We start from the raw sequence: 14,595 nt of genomic DNA on the forward strand, positions 1-14,595 counted from the left end.
CCTCTCAGCCCTGGGAGTGCATGGTTCTTGCTGCAGTGTTACTGGACAGTTTTAAGTGGACCAGTCTGTTAGTTATGTGTCCCATCCCTGGGGCATGTTTGCACAGGCCACACACAGGGCAGAAGTCTAGCCACAGGCCAGACCGTGTGCAATACCGTGCCCCTGGGGTTAGTGAGGCAGGTTATGGTGCCATTAGGCCCTTGGGGAAAGCCCATCTCTAATACTCACCTTTCTGCAGACCCAAGTGTGAGAGTGGCTGGCTGCTGGCTCTGGGAGAGGCCTCCCTGGAGTTTGGCAGTACTGACAGGTGAGGTGTCCACTGCATAATTCCCCCCACCCCATGACAGGCACGAGGCTCTCGCTGCTCCAGGCAGCTCGGTCCCTGGACTCAGACTGGAAACAAACTCCTTTAGCGCTGCCAGGAAACCCCCAAGCCGAGCACAGCTTCCCCCACCCAGAGCATTGGGGGCAGGAGTCCATCGCTCTGCTAGGAATAGGCAGGCCCCCAGTCTCATCAAGGGATGGGCCCTGCAGCCCCTAGGATATGCCCATGCTGCACTCCTCTTCACTAGAGTGGGAGGGAGACGTAATAGGAACAAGAGGACTTGTGGCACCTTAGAGACTAACATTTATTTGAGCACAAGCTTTCGTGAGCTACAGCATCCGATGAAGTGAGCTGTAGCTCATGAAAGCTTATGCTCAAATAAATTTGTTAAAGTCTCTAAGGTGCCATAAGGACTCCTTTTCTTTTTGCAGATACAGACTAACAGCTGCTCCTCTGAATCCTGTAATAGGAACAGTGAATGGACGGGGAGGGAGAGGACTCAGGGCCCATTAACCCTAAGGAGCAAGGAGTGCCAGTGATGGGGCAGGAGAGACTAGCCTCTGTCCCATCTGGCCGGCCACATCCAGCCCAGGAGGCAGCCTGCAGCCTCCAGTAGTCCAGGTGATGGCAGCTTGCTGCAGGCTGCCCAGAGCATGGCTCAGGGGCTCCTCGTCCTGGGGGTGGGGAAACCGACCCCACCCGTCTCCCCCCCCCACACACACACACAGGAGACAGGCCCAAGGGTAAGGACTCCAGCTCTTTATTCATTCTCCCTACGTGGCTGAGCAGCTCCCTGCCCAGTGCAGAGTACTGCAGGCTCTCTCCCCATGGTGGGGGAGCGCCCAGCAGAGCGGCACGGGGCAGCCAGCTGCTTTACCACGTGTAAGACAGGGTAGAGAGACAGACAGACACCCTGAGTCTGCTCCCCCGCTAGGCACTAACACCGCATCAGGTAGCAGCCAGAGGGTGGGACCACAGAGTGGAGCGTCCTGCCTGACAGCCATGGCCTTCCCCAGGCCTGCGTCACCTGAGTAGCCGGGCAAGGACCCAGGGCCAGGGTGCCTGACAACAGGAATCAGCTGCTGCTTCAGGAAGGGAGGTAGGCACTAGCAGACACACTGACTCCCAGGGCAGGGCAGACTGGGAGTGGCACAGGTGGAAGCTTTACAAGTCAGTTCTCAGCTGTGGTCCTGTCACTGCTGTGGCCCGTGCCAGGCCCTGCCAGGCGCCCGCCCCGACTCTGGCTGAGCAGAAAGCTGTGCATGGTCCCGCAGGAGGGAGCTGGGAAGTGGGCAAAGCTGCGGCACTGCAGCGTTTTAAGGTGCCAGTTACATTATTGCATAGTAAAACAAGCCCCTTGTGCTACATTCCTTTGCCAGACCCCTGGCCCATGTGAGGCAGCCTCAGGGAGCCAGCCAGGCCCGCTGCATCCAAAAGGACTCCTTGCTGGAGTCCTAGCTGCCAGTTTGCTAGTGGAAGGCACAAAGAGAGACTCAGGAGGGTGAGCCCTGGATTATCACAGGCCCCTAGCAGGAGTTCCCCTCTCCAGCTCAGGATGTCCAGGGTAGGCCCAGAGGACTGCACCTGGTTTGCATAGGAGTAAGCCCATGAAAATATAGCCCATGGAGACCAAAAATCCCAGCATGCTTTGTGCCATGTTGATCCCAGCAGCCTCTGCTCTGATCCAGGTATGGCTTGACAGGCTGGGACCTGTAGCCTCCATGGGCCAGGAGTTTGTTTGAAGCACAAGGCAGCTGCATTAAGGACCCTGTGACCCTACCCCTGCAGGCCAAGAAGAGCACAGAAGGCACAGCACACTGGGCAAGAGAGGCCTTGTCCCGTGGAGCCCTGCATAAGGCACTATGGAAGGAGTGCTCCAAGACACCGGACTCCTAGCACAGTACTGGAGTCACCAATATTATTGCATCTGTTTGCCAGAGGGGGAAGGATCCAGACACTGTGCAGAGATGGTGCAGAGCCATGCAGCAGGCTAGGAAGGGACAGACCATGGGCACAGCCAGCCACAGGACACCTCCGTTGGAAGGGACATGGCGCCATCACAGCACGATCTTGAAGGAACTGAAAGAGACAGTGACCAGCCCATTCTCACATGCTAAGCCACAGGGGAGCTACTCGCTGAGGGCACCGTCTCCCGGTGGCAGGGGAAGGGCTGTATGCACCATTGAGCTCAAAGGGGACATGGCAGACCCAAGCAGAATGCAGCTGGTATTTAAAAGAGGATTCTGGACATCTCCTGCCAATGGCTTGAGTGGGGTGCACCCTGGATATCCTGAGCATGGTCAGACAGCCCCCATCAAGCTAGCAAAGAAACAAGCTAGAGGAGTCAAGTGGCCAAGGAAGGGGGTGCATGAGCCCTGGAAGGGGGGCAGGAGGGCAGTCTGGTGCGTGAGGCTCAGGACTAGAAGATGGGAGAGCTGGGTTCTCCTGCTGCCATGGTGTGACTGTGGACAAGCAAATCCCGTGCCTCCGTCCCCCCGTGAAAAGAGAAGGCCCTGCCGTGGCCGGGCGGTGCTCATTCTGGTTGTGAAGCAGGAAGGACAGGCCGGTGGTAATGAGACTGGCCTGGGATCTGGAGCCATGGATTCTACTCCCAGCTCTGCTACAGCCTCCCTGTGTGACTCTGGCGAGTCACTCCCTGCCCCACCCACTCCCTGCCCCACCGGCAGCATGGAGATAAGAGCCCTTCCTCCCACTCCACCAGCTGCGTTCTGTCTGCAAGCTCTTCGGGGCAGGTACTGGCTCTCCACTTACATACAGCACCCGGTAGAAGGGGCTGGAGACCAGACAAATGAGTGGCTCATCTGGGCGCTGCCACGATACAGCTTGCTAGGAAGGGGTCAGGAGCCACAGCCCCATTGAACCAGGACTTTGGTACTTTAGGAAGCGTCCCCCGTGCATTGCGAGGCCTCAGTGGACGGGGCTAGAGATGGGCAAAGGTTTCTTCACTGTTCTAGCGAGGAGCTGCTGTAAAAAGTCCATGTCTGCGCTTTTAGCCCTGCTACCAGCTGAGAGATCTGTGCCCACTCCGCACAGAGAGTTAAGCAACCCCCCCTTCTACCCACTGGCTAGCTTTCTCTGCCTAGCAAGTGCTGGATTTTCTCCAGTCAGACACTGCAGCAGGCAGCAGAGACACGGGTACCTGGCAAAGTCCGGTGAACGAGAAATGACATGCTGGAACTCAGAGAGGTTAATGGTCCCATCCTTGTCAATATCGGACTCCTCCAGGATCTGTCAGGGAAAGGGAAACACCAGCCCTCAAAGCCTGCGTGAGCAGCCCCACACAGCAGGTCCAGCGAGCCCTCAGGCCAAGCCCCACAGATGCCAGGCTTGTTGCACTCACGTTCTGGATGAGCTGATCCATCTCTGACTCACTCAGCCTAGTCTCATCTCCTTCCCCTGTCAGGCAGTTCACCAGCTTCTCCAGGTCCTTCCTGTCCAGGATCCCATCGTCATCAAAATCTTTGGGGGAAAACGTCCAGGTTATCATCAGAGACATTTGCCCATGAGATCCTGTTTCCGTGACAATGGCCTAGCGACACAGGAGATTCCCAAGCAGGAGTTTCCCAGAGAAGGGTTCTTGGCTGGGCCTCAGGCTTGCCCTGGGGGCCTCGCAGCCTCCCCAGTGGAGCTGGGGTAGGACTGGCTAACACCACAACCTGCTCCAAGCACCTCAGACTGCAGCTGGGCAAAGTCATCCATGGACAGCAGGTTCCTGAAGTGACCCGCTCCATGAGAGCAACCCCTGGGAGCAGCAGCCACCCCAAGCCCCCCTCTGCACAGCCGGGGCGGCGAAGCAGAGCAGTCACCCCGGGGCCTGGCTGATCTCTACCGAAGATACGGAAGGCATAGTGGGATTTGATCTCCACTGTGGCTGAGTCACTGAAGACGCTCAGCAGGTCAAGGAAGTCTTCGAAGGACATGCTGCCATCCCCATCCTCTGCAGTGGAGAAGACCCGGCAGATCCGGTCCTGGAACGGGTTTGCCTGTCAACACATGTGGAGTCAACACTGGAGTGAGGCACCAGGGCTTCCCAGTAGGGGCAGGGCAGGCAGATGATCACAATGGTCCCTTCCAGTCTTAAAATCCCTGGCTGGGTGGAGACCCTTAGAACTTCCTGTGCAACTCCATTTGCTCCTGGTTAGCCCCCCGCCGTCAGGTGGCCTGAGAAGCTGGCACCATGCTGAGGACACCTCTTCCCCCAGCCCTGGCAGCTCAGCAGGGAATGGGAAGTGGAGCAAACTCACCGTGACTGGAACCGCCTCCCTGATTGCAGAGCACGCCCAAAACAAATGGCAGCTGCCCCCCAGGCAGGACCGAAGTCTTGGCCCAGAACCAAGAGATCAGAGGGTCTGACCTCGTTCCTCCTAGGGCAGGGTGGGGGGAGGCCAAGCAGCGGGGGGAGGCCAAGCAGCAGGGGGTGTGCACCATACCCTCAGTTCAGGCAGTGTGAGGATCTTGCTCTTGGGGACTCTTTTCAGCAGGATACTCTCCCTCTCCTCCTTTGGCAGCAGCTCACTGAATCTCTTGTGGGCACTTTGGGAGACAAGAACAATTAGAGCATGGCAGAGCTGCTAACAGTCTGGGTCAGAGGCTGCTGAGCTCAGCTGGGAGCCCTGCCAGGGTGGAGGGGTAATTCTTCCCCAGAGCTGCCTGGAGCGGGTGACTATTCCCCAGCCCTGAGCACGCTCCCCATGCTACACCAGAAACAACACCCTGACGCAAACAAGGGGTGAGGGAGGAGGAACAGTGTTAGCTGATCAGTCCCCGGCAGGCCAGCTCTCTTCTCTATCCTCTACAGGCACCGCAATATCCACACTTCCACCTGTGCCAGCTCCGAGACACACCCCACTGTGACCCCCTGCCCCACTCCTGTCCTTTCACAGCGGGGCACTCAGACTCTAGCCTATGCCAGGCTGCCGTGCTCTCCCACTCTCAGGTCTGAGGCAGCTGCAGAGGTTACAGGGCTGGGTGGGTGCCAGGAAGGGACGCAGCAGAGATGTCACCACACAGGACTCCCGTGCAGGACCAACGGTCTGGGCCTGGCCCACATTGCAGGACTCGCTCTCAGCCAGGGCGCCACTGGCAACCAGACTAGGCTGAGTTTATGCCAACAGCTTCACACGCAGCAAAGCTGCATTAGACAAGGCCCTGGGCAGAGCCCATGGACATTTGCAGCTACAGCATCATAGTATCAGTAGGGCAGACGCTGACACACGGCCCAGCCCGGAGATCTTATTTTTCCTGCTTCGCCTCAAGCAGCCCATCAGCGCAGCCAGTAAAGCCAGACGCCACAGAGAGCAGCAGGCTAGAAACACCAAGAAGCCACCACACCCTGAAGCAAAGTCCAGTGCACAGAGGGCTAGGTTCAAAGTGCCCTTGTGCCAGGAAACATACCGAGACGGGGAGCAAGAGCAGGAAGAGGCTCCCGGTCAGAAGGGAAGCGCTACCTGGCCACTGCCCACTGCTGCACCACACTCCCCTCCCGCTTTGCAAGCGCCAGGGGCTGGGATGCTTGACCCCTAGGCCATGCTTCCATATCCACCTCTACCTACTTCAGGGTGCAATGCAACAGCTGCCAACACCCCAGCAACTTGGAGCAAAGGAATAAAGTGCCCCTGCACCGGCTCTTGCACTCAGGGCGCAGCAGGGCGGATCAGCGTACAAGCAGGTTCAGGCCACTCTGACTCTAGGGCCGTATGAACACCAGGGCTCCCCAGGAGCAGCAGCCCCCATACTGGGAAGCAGCAGGGCAGCATTGTTTGAATCAGAAACTGTTTCTTGTCTAACCTTCCCACTGTCCGCCAGGCAGGCCCTACAGGTCACCTAGCAGAGACCATCTAGCCTGTGCTCAGCCCGAGAGCCCGGCTGCTCTTGGAGGCCTCTGCTGCTGCCCCTCACTGCCCAGGAGCAACAACCTCACGTCTGGGTCCAGCTCCACGCAGACCCCTCCCCACTGAGCTCTGGCACCTTCTGCCTGCAATTACTCTCCCCCTCCCCACGTGGGCTGGGGGCTGCTACCCCAAGGGCCAGCATCTGGCCTGCCTCCTCGTGTATAGACCTGGCCCCACAGCTCAGCACTAGCCTCTGAGCGGTCTGTGGGGCCGGGAAGGAAAGTCAGCCCGAGGGGTGCTTACAGCAAGATCTCCTGCTTGGTCAGAAAGGTCAGCTCCTGGGAAAGAGAAAAGAGGAAAGTTAACCCTGCACGTCTGCCAGGGCACCTCAGCTGAGGGGGGGCTCTCGGCACCAGCCTGGGGGTCGCAGGCAGCTCGGCCCAGAGCCCTACTGGGGGGGTCCCAGAGCCCTACTGGGGGGGTCCCAGAGCCCTACTGGGGGGGTCCCAGAGCCCTACTGGGGGGGTCCCAGAGCTGCTGAGCTCAGCAGCAAGGAGGGGCCAGGCCAGGCGCCCCTGGGCGGAGGAGGCAGCAGAGCGAGCAGGGCCCGCAGTGCTGCTGGGGAAGCGCAGGGGGGAGCCCAGGCTGGGGGGAGCCAGGCCAGATGGAGGGGGAGGCACGCTCGGGTGGGTGGGGGCGCTCGAGGGGGGGAAGGGCCCGGCCCGGCCGGTGGGGGGGCGCGCTCGGGTTGGGGGGGAAGGGCCCGGCCGAGGGAGGGGGTGGGGGGAGGGGCCCGGCCCAGGGGGGCGCGCTCGGGTTGGGGGGGAGGGGCCCGGCCCGGCCGAGGGAGGGGGTGGGGGGAAGGGCCCGGCCCGGCCGAGGGAGGGGGTGGGGGGAAGGGCCCGGCCCGGCCGAGGGAGGGGGTGGGGGGAAGGGCCCGGCCCGGCCGAGGGAGGGGGTGGGGGGAAGGGCCCGGCCCGGCCGAGGGAGGGGGTGGGGGGAAGGGCCCGGCCCGGCCGAGGGAGGGGGTGGGGGGAAGGGCCCGGCCCGGCCGAGGGAGGGGGTGGGGGGAAGGGCCCGGCCCGGCCGAGGGAGGGGGTGGGGGGAAGGGCCCGGCCCGGCCGAGGGAGGGGGTGGGGGGAAGGGCCCGGCCCCGAGGGTTGGGGGGGCGCGCTCGGGTGGGTGGGGGGAAGGGCCCGGGCCGGCCGGGGGGGGCGCGCTCGGGTTGGGGGGGAAGGGCCCGGCCCGGAGGGTTGGGGGAAGGGCCCGGCCCGGCCGGGGGGGGGGGCGCGCTCGGGTTGGGGGGGAGGGGCCCGGCCCGGCCGAGGGAGGGGGGAGGGGCCCGGCCCGGGGGGGGGGCGCGCTCGGGGTGGGGGGAAGGGCCCGGCCCGGCCGAGGGAGGGGGTGGGGGGAAGGGCCCGGCCCGGCCGGGGGGGGGCGCGCTCGGGTTGGGGGGGGAGGGCCCGGCCCAGAGGGTTGGGGGGGCGCGCTCGGGTTGGGGGGGGAGGGGCCCGGCCCGGCCGAGGGAGGGGGTGGGGGGAGGGGCCCGGCCCGGCCGGGGGGGGCGCGCTCGGGTTGGGGGGGAGGGGCCCAGCCGAGGGAGGGGGTGGGGGGAGGGGCCCGGCCCGGCCGGGGGGGGGCGCGCTCGGGTTGGGGGGGAAGGGCCCGGCCGAGGGAGGGGGTGGGGGGAGGGGCCCGGCCCGGCCGGGGGGGGGCGCGCTCGGGTTGGGGGGGAGGGGCCCGGCCCGGCCGAGGGAGGGGGTGGGGGGAGGGGCCCGGCCCGGGGGTACCTGGTACTCGTCCAGCAGGTCCCGCGGCAGCTGACTGGCCGAGCCCCCCATGGCGGCCCCGGACCAACTTCCGCGACTCCGGCCGGGCCCTTCGCCCCTCCGCTTCCGGCCGCCCCGCCGCAAGTCTCCGTCTCCAGGACACCGCCCCACGGCAACGCCCCCCACGGGCCGCCGCCTCCCGGCGCGGGGCATGCCGGGAGCTGTGTGTCATTCCCCCCCCCACAGAGCGGGGCATGCCGGGAGCTGTGTGTCATTCCCCCCCCCACAGAGCAGGGCATGCCGGGAGCTGTGTTTCATTCCCCCCCCCAACGCGGGGCATGCTGGGAGCTGTGTGTCGTCCCCCCCCCCAGAGCGGGGCATGCCGGGAGCTGTGTGTCGTCCCCCCCCCAGGGCAGGGCATGCTGGGAGCTGTGTGTTGTCCCCCCCAGAGCAGGGTATGATGGGAGCTGTGTGTCATTCCCCCCCCCCAGCGCGGGGCATGCTGGGAGCTGTGTGTCCCCCCCACAGTGGGGCATGCCGGGAGCTGTGTGTCCCCCCCCCAGCACAGAGCATGCTGGGAGCTGTGTCCCCCCCCTCCAGCGCAGGGCATGCTGGGAGCTGTGTGTCCCCCCCCACCCAGAGCAGAGCATGCTGGGAGCTGCGTGTCCCCCTGTGACAAAATGGGACTGTTCTTAATGTTTCCTCTGAATAGTGTGGGGGTGCCTCAGTTTCCCCTAGGCAGTTCTTAAGTATCTAGGGGGTGGGGTAAGGGTGTATGATCCTTGCAGAGCCCTAGAGGGCAGGTGTGTGCAGGGGTCTGGACACAGAGAATGGCCGACACCCTGTTTCCTGGCAACTGATGGCCTGGGCCCTTCCCCCCTGCAAGGTGAGAGCTAAAGGGCTGGAGAACAAAGGAATCAGGTGACCTCCTGGCCCGGGAAAGGCACAAAGCCCAGAGGAGGAGGGGCTGGAGGGGGACATGGAGTGAAGGGCAGACGGGGTTGTCTGGCTCACTGCCCCCCAAAATGGACCCCACTGAGGGGCCCTGTTCTCTGCACCTACAAACTCTGTTTTAGACCATGTTCCTGTCGTCTAATAAACCTTCTGTGTTACTGGCTGGCTGAGAGTCTCGTCCGACTGCGGAGTTGGGGGGCAGGACCCTCTGGCTTCCCCAGGACCCCGCCTGAGCGGACTCGCTGTGGGAAGCGCCCGGAGGGGCAGAGGAGGCTGGAGGCTCCGAGGTCAGACCCGGGAAGGTGGAAGCCGGGTGAGCTGTGTGTCCTGCAGACAGGCTGCTCGCCGAGAGGAGACTCCCCCAGAGTCCTGCCTGGCTTCATGGGGAGCCGTTCCAGAGCATCGCCCGGGGACTCCGTGACACCACCCCCAGAGCGGGGCATGCTGGGAGCTGTGTCCCCCTCCCACTGAACACTGCTGCCCCACGCCCATCAGCTGTCAGTGGTGGGTGACGTGACCCCTGCTCTGCCATGTGTGAAGTTGGCAAAACCCTCTGGGTCCCTTCCCAACGCAGGCTTGTTCTGGGTGCCGCAGCCGCTCGCTCTGCTCCGCACTGACCCCCAGCCCGGGAGCCAGGCCCCGTGCGCGGGGTGAGGTGGGAAACACGGTACCTGCCACGTTGTGAGCACTGTGTACAGAGTACGAATAACACCAGCACAGAGCGCGCCGTGTGCCGGGCGGCGCCGGGACCTGCAGCGCCGGGCGCTGTTCTCCGCGTGCCGGGCGGCGCCGGGACCTGCAGCGCCGGGCGCTGTTCTCCGCGTGCCGGGCGGCGCCGGGGGCTGTTCTCCGTGTGCCGGGCGCTGCCCGCTGGGGGGTGCGGGGAGATTCTGGACCAACCCCCCCCGAGGCAAACCGCTGGAGTTAAACACAATTTCTACCCCGTTCTGCACCCGCGTGGCCTGGCTGCCAGGAGCCATTCCCCGCAGCTCCCCGCAGCTCCGCCAGGCCCGGCCCCCTCTCCCTCCTCCCAGGGACGCAGAGCCCAGGAGCCGCAGCGGGAGTCGCTCCAACCGCCAATCCCGCCGCTGCAGAGCCAGCTCCAGCCTCTCCTCGGCCGGCCCGAGCCTTGGATCCCGCCCGGCAGCCGAGACATCGCCCCGCCCGCCCGGAGCCGCTCCGCCGCGGAGCCCAGGGATCTGCGGGCAAACCGGGGCCCGCCGCTCAGTGTCCGCCGCAGCAGCCTGGCGCGGCGCGGCGCTGCCCGGAGAGCCCAGGCTGCAGCCGGGCGGCGGGCGGCTCCGCAGGGCCCGAGCCGCAGGAAACGAGCTTCCTTGCTAGCGGGCGGCGACAGGAGGAGCCTGAGCCGCTGCTGGCTGCGGGTGAAGCGGCGGGCCGGGCCGCTGGGAGAGGGAGACCCGCCCGGCGGTGAGTTTCAGCCCGGGAGAGGTGGTGGTGGGCTGGGTTTCAGCGAGGAGAGGCAGGAACGGTCTGTAAGTGTTAGCACGTGTGTGCACACGCCTGCAGACGTGTACATTGCCGGTACTGCCCGCGTCCACACGGGCGCCTCCTGGATCACTGGGGTCAGGCTCCCTTACACTCCTCTACCGTCCTGGCCCCTGCACCACCGTGCTCCTGGCCTCTCCCTGCGCGTCTCACAGCCCCTGTCCTGCAGCGCGGGAGCACGCTCTTGGTGCAGGAGAGTCAGGCCCAGAGGCAGAGGAGAGGGGCCTCCAGCGCGGCTGAGAACCCTACGGCCAACCAGCCTGGGCGGGTGGTCTCCAGGCTCGGCTAGAGTTGTGCAGCCTTTTCCTGTGGGGCTTGCTCCAGGAGGCGCTCTGAGATGGCCCGGAAGCTGCAGGATCCTGCCTCATCTGCCCCACTGCTCACCGGGAAATCTGCGGGGGAGGGGGAGGAGTAGGTGGAGGGAGAGAAACTGAAAGCCAGTGCTTAGCAGCTGCTTTAGGATTTATGTCCCCCGGGAAGGGAGTGGGTCAGGGCAAACTTTCTTTCTTTCTTTCTCAGGATGGGGGAAGCTGTTTGCCTGAGACCCCCTTGATCCATGTCCTCATAACTGCCCCTGGTTATTCCATTCTCTGTTTCAGATAGGGTGACCAGATGTCTTGATTTTATAGGGAGAGTCCTGATATTCAGGGCTTTTTCTTCTATAGATGCCTTCTATAGACACCTCCTGTCCCGATTTTCACACTTTCTATCTGGTTCCTCTAGTTTCAGATCAGCTGGACATGCTGCCTGAGCAGGTGCTGCTACTCCTCTACCATGGCAGCGTACCTGGGTGCCAGCCAAGTCCTCCATGAAACATTGGGGTTGCCCTCCCAGGAGCAGCCAGAGCGCCGTACAGTGTCCTGTGGGGAGGACTTTGTTTATGGTGAAGAGGATTTTGTTCTGTGTGGGGTTGGGTGGTGGAGAAGCAGGTCAGAGGGGCCAGCAAGCCACACCATGTCTCGTTTTGACAGAGCTTTGCAGTCCAGCTGGGAGGAAAAGATGAAGCTGGGTTTGTTCAGGTACCACCTGGGGGAGCTGCAGACCCGTATCTTGCCTGGGAATGTCCGGTTTGTGGCCCAGCTGAACATCCAGAGAGGTCTGGAGAGGAGGAGGCCACAGGACATCCAGAGTATCAGGCAGAAATTCGACCCCCAGCAATTCCACTTCAATAAGATCAAACCAGGGGAAATCCTCTTCCATATGGTCAGGGGCCCTACTCCCCACCATCCCAGCAGGGGGTGCTCTCAGTTCCAAGGGGGCCCGCCAGACTCCAAACTCCCAGGGACACTTGACTGCATCCTAGTGGTGATTAACGTCAGCCCCTTGGAGTTTGGACATGTGCTCTTTATTCCAGACCCCGCTCTCTGCCTGCCTCAGATTCTCACCCAGGAGCTGCTCCAGTTTGGGCTGGAGTCGGTTCTTCTCAGTGCCCACCCAGGCTTCCGTGTTGGGTTTAACAGCCTCGGAGCCTTTGCCTCGGTCAACCACTTGCACTTACACGGATTTTACCTGGATTGGGAGCTCCTGATTGAGACAGCCCCAGGCGAACTCCTGTGCTCCACACTCAACTTCCACTTCCTGCGGGGAGTCCCAGCCCCAGGGTTCCTGTTCTACAGTGAAGGGGAGGGCCTGGAGGCCCTGGCACACAACGTCTGCCGAGTCACTGACTACCTGGTGGATAAAGAGATTGCACACAACGTGTTTGTGACCCGGGGAACTGCTCCTGGGGAGCCAACCCACTCAGAGACCCGCTCTGGAATCCGGGTGCTCATCTGGGCCAGGAGGTCCTGCTTTGGGACCAAAGAGGAAGCTGCATTTAATGTGGCACTTTGTGAGCTGGCTGGGCACTTGCCCATCAAAACTGCCCAGGACTTCCAGAGCCTTACAGAGACAGCAGCCATTCACATCATCCAGAGATACCTCCTCCCTGAGCCACAGCTGTCACAGCTCCGAGGCCAGTTGGTGACACTTCTCACAGAGTAACCACACGGGCTCTGCATTGCACATGGTGTCACGCTTTTCAAGTCTCACTCTTGCGTATTTTGTAACTGCTATAGAATCATTCATTGGGGCAGTCGGGGAGCAGGGAGTGACTGTGGATTTGCCTCCAGGATCCAACGTGGAGGCAACCATGCTGTTTGAACCACTGCCCCTCTCCCTGCGGGCACGGCAGACTGGATCCTCTGGGACGCTGACTGGCCTGTTGTATCATCATTGGCAAGAAAGGAAGAAAGATCTCTATGGCGGGCTTTGTCCTTAACCTTACTTGCCCCATGTGAGTTTAGGTGGGGCTCTGCAGTGTGCTGGGAGTGGGAGATAAAGCGGGGGGGGTGACCCCCAAGTTCCTGATCTCGTTAATGATTGAACTCTGGGCTTGTTTCTGGAGAATACAACCAATCAGCCCCCACCTTTGGAAATACCGCAGCATCACGCAGCTCCTGTCTGCTTTCTTTCCACTAGCACATGGAAAAGGGCCAGTTTGATCAGAATGTGCCTGCGTCCCAGGGGCCTCTTTCTATTCCACAGAGGAGCTTCCAGCATGTACCAATCATAGCCTATCATTTTATTTCAGTGCTTAGATGCTTTATTCCAGTGCCACCATGACAGGCACCCTAAAAACACCATAGATAGGTAGCCCCGCAGGGCCCCCCAGCTCAGAGAGATGGGCCTGGAGTCTACCCTAACCCTGCAGAGCCCCCCAGCTCAGAGAGATGGGGCTGGACTCTACAGTTTGGGGACAGAAGGCTACTCCGGTTTCTATGTCATTGGCAGAACTGGCAGCTAATCTGACTGCAGAATCTTTATGACAGAAAGGAGTTTAAGGGACTCCATGTTAGCCCTGAGGGCCCGAGGGAACGTGTGGGGCAAGCAGCTGGTAGAATCAGCCTTTCACTTGAAAGCTAAGGCCTGGTCTACACTGCAGACTTAGGTTGTAGTAAGGCAGCTTATGTCCACCTAACTCTGTCAGAGTCTACACTACAGCCATTCTCCCACCGATGTAAGTCGCCAAGTACACGACCTAATAACTCCACCTCCACGAGTGACGTAGCACTTCAGTCAATATAGTTATGTTGATGCAGTGTCCGTGTAGACACTGGACTGCTTACAGCAGACTGTTCTGGCTGTCAGTCCCGGGTGGTGGGGCTTAGGCTATTACTGACATTTAAATTGGTGCAAGGACTCCTGGTGTGGCGCCTTAGAGACTAACCAATTTATTTGAGCATAAGCTTTCGTGAGCTACAGCTCACTTCATCAGATGCATTCAGTGGAAAATACAGTGGGGAGATTTATATACACAGAGAACATGAAACAATGGGTGTTACCATACACACTGTAACAAGAGAGTGATCACTTAAGGTTACCCTGAAACCTGTCATTAAGGTGAACTATTACCAGCAGAAGAGCGGTTGGGGGGGGGGGCGGGGGGATACGGGACCGGACCTTTTGTAGTGATAATCAAGGTGGGCCATTTCCAGCAGTTGACAAGAAAGTGCCAGGAACAGCAGGAGGGGAAATAGTTTTAGTTTGTGTAATGACCCATCCGCTCCCAGTCTCTATTCAAGCCTAAGTTAATTGTATCCAGTTTGCAAATTAATGCCAGTTCAGCAGTCTCTCCTTGGAGTCTGTTTCTGAAGTTTTTTTGTTGTAATATTGCGACTTTTAGGGCTGTACTGGAGCGACCAGAGAGAGTGAAGTGTTCTCCGACTGGTTTGTTGATACAGGCCATCGCGGGCCAGCCCTGCCCCTCTGCCTCGCGCGCTGGCCAAACCGGACAGTCGCTAGGCACAAGGATCAGCGGGCACCGCTCAGCCCTCAGGAGCGGCAACGCCCAAGGGCCTGCAGCCGGGACCCGAGCTGTGGCCGCCGAGGCTTGTGCTCAGAGAACGGTGTTCGCCGCCGGGGCGCCGCCCGCGGAACGACGGAGCCGCTGGCGACGGGCCGCCCCGAGGCTCGCCCCGAGGGTCTCGCGGGCCGCGGCCACCCCCGTCCGCCCGCGCCGCGCCGCGCCCTCCCGCCACCGCCTGCCTGGGGCCGAGCGGGCGGCAGCCCTCGGCCGCTCACGCCCCAGGAAACGGGCCCGTCTCGGGGCGGCCTCCAGGGGGCCGCGGTGCTCGCCCCAGGGGCGCCCGCGGGAAGCGCCTCGCCGCTTCCGCTCGGCCACCGAGCCCCCCTTCCTTCCCATCATGCC

At 62.0% G+C, this 14,595-nt stretch overlaps 2 protein-coding genes across 2 annotated transcripts; one reads left to right on the plus strand and one right to left on the minus strand.

Moving 5' to 3' along the window:
- Positions 1-1,062: 1,062 nt before the first annotated feature.
- On the minus strand, positions 1,063-8,159 carry CIB1 (calcium and integrin binding 1; the record flags this gene model as incomplete). The annotated part of the gene is made up of 7 exons (XM_084642224.1): positions 1,063-2,404; positions 3,486-3,574; positions 3,687-3,805; positions 4,176-4,329; positions 4,777-4,879; positions 6,481-6,515; positions 7,968-8,159. The coding sequence occupies 7 exons, from the start codon at positions 8,157-8,159 to the stop codon at positions 2,383-2,385; spliced, it is 714 nt and encodes a 237-aa protein (XP_084498350.1). The 3' UTR covers positions 1,063-2,382.
- Positions 8,160-8,546: 387 nt separating this feature from the next.
- On the plus strand, positions 8,547-13,812 carry GDPGP1 (GDP-D-glucose phosphorylase 1). The gene is made up of 2 exons (XM_084642212.1): positions 8,547-10,328; positions 11,130-13,812. The coding sequence occupies exon 2, from the start codon at positions 11,181-11,183 to the stop codon at positions 12,387-12,389; it is 1,209 nt and encodes a 402-aa protein (XP_084498338.1). The 5' UTR covers positions 8,547-10,328; positions 11,130-11,180; the 3' UTR covers positions 12,390-13,812.
- The last annotated feature ends 783 nt before the right edge of the window (positions 13,813-14,595 follow it).

Source organism: Lepidochelys olivacea (genome assembly GCF_965140295.1).
Source record: "Lepidochelys olivacea isolate rLepOli2 genome assembly, chromosome: 10".
Classification (NCBI taxonomy): Eukaryota; Metazoa; Chordata; order Testudines; family Cheloniidae; genus Lepidochelys; species Lepidochelys olivacea.

Coding starts and splice junctions, on each gene's coding strand:
- GDPGP1 (XM_084642212.1), top strand. CDS start 11,181: ATGGCAGCGTACCTGGGTGCCAGCCAAGTCCTCCATGAAACATTGGGG.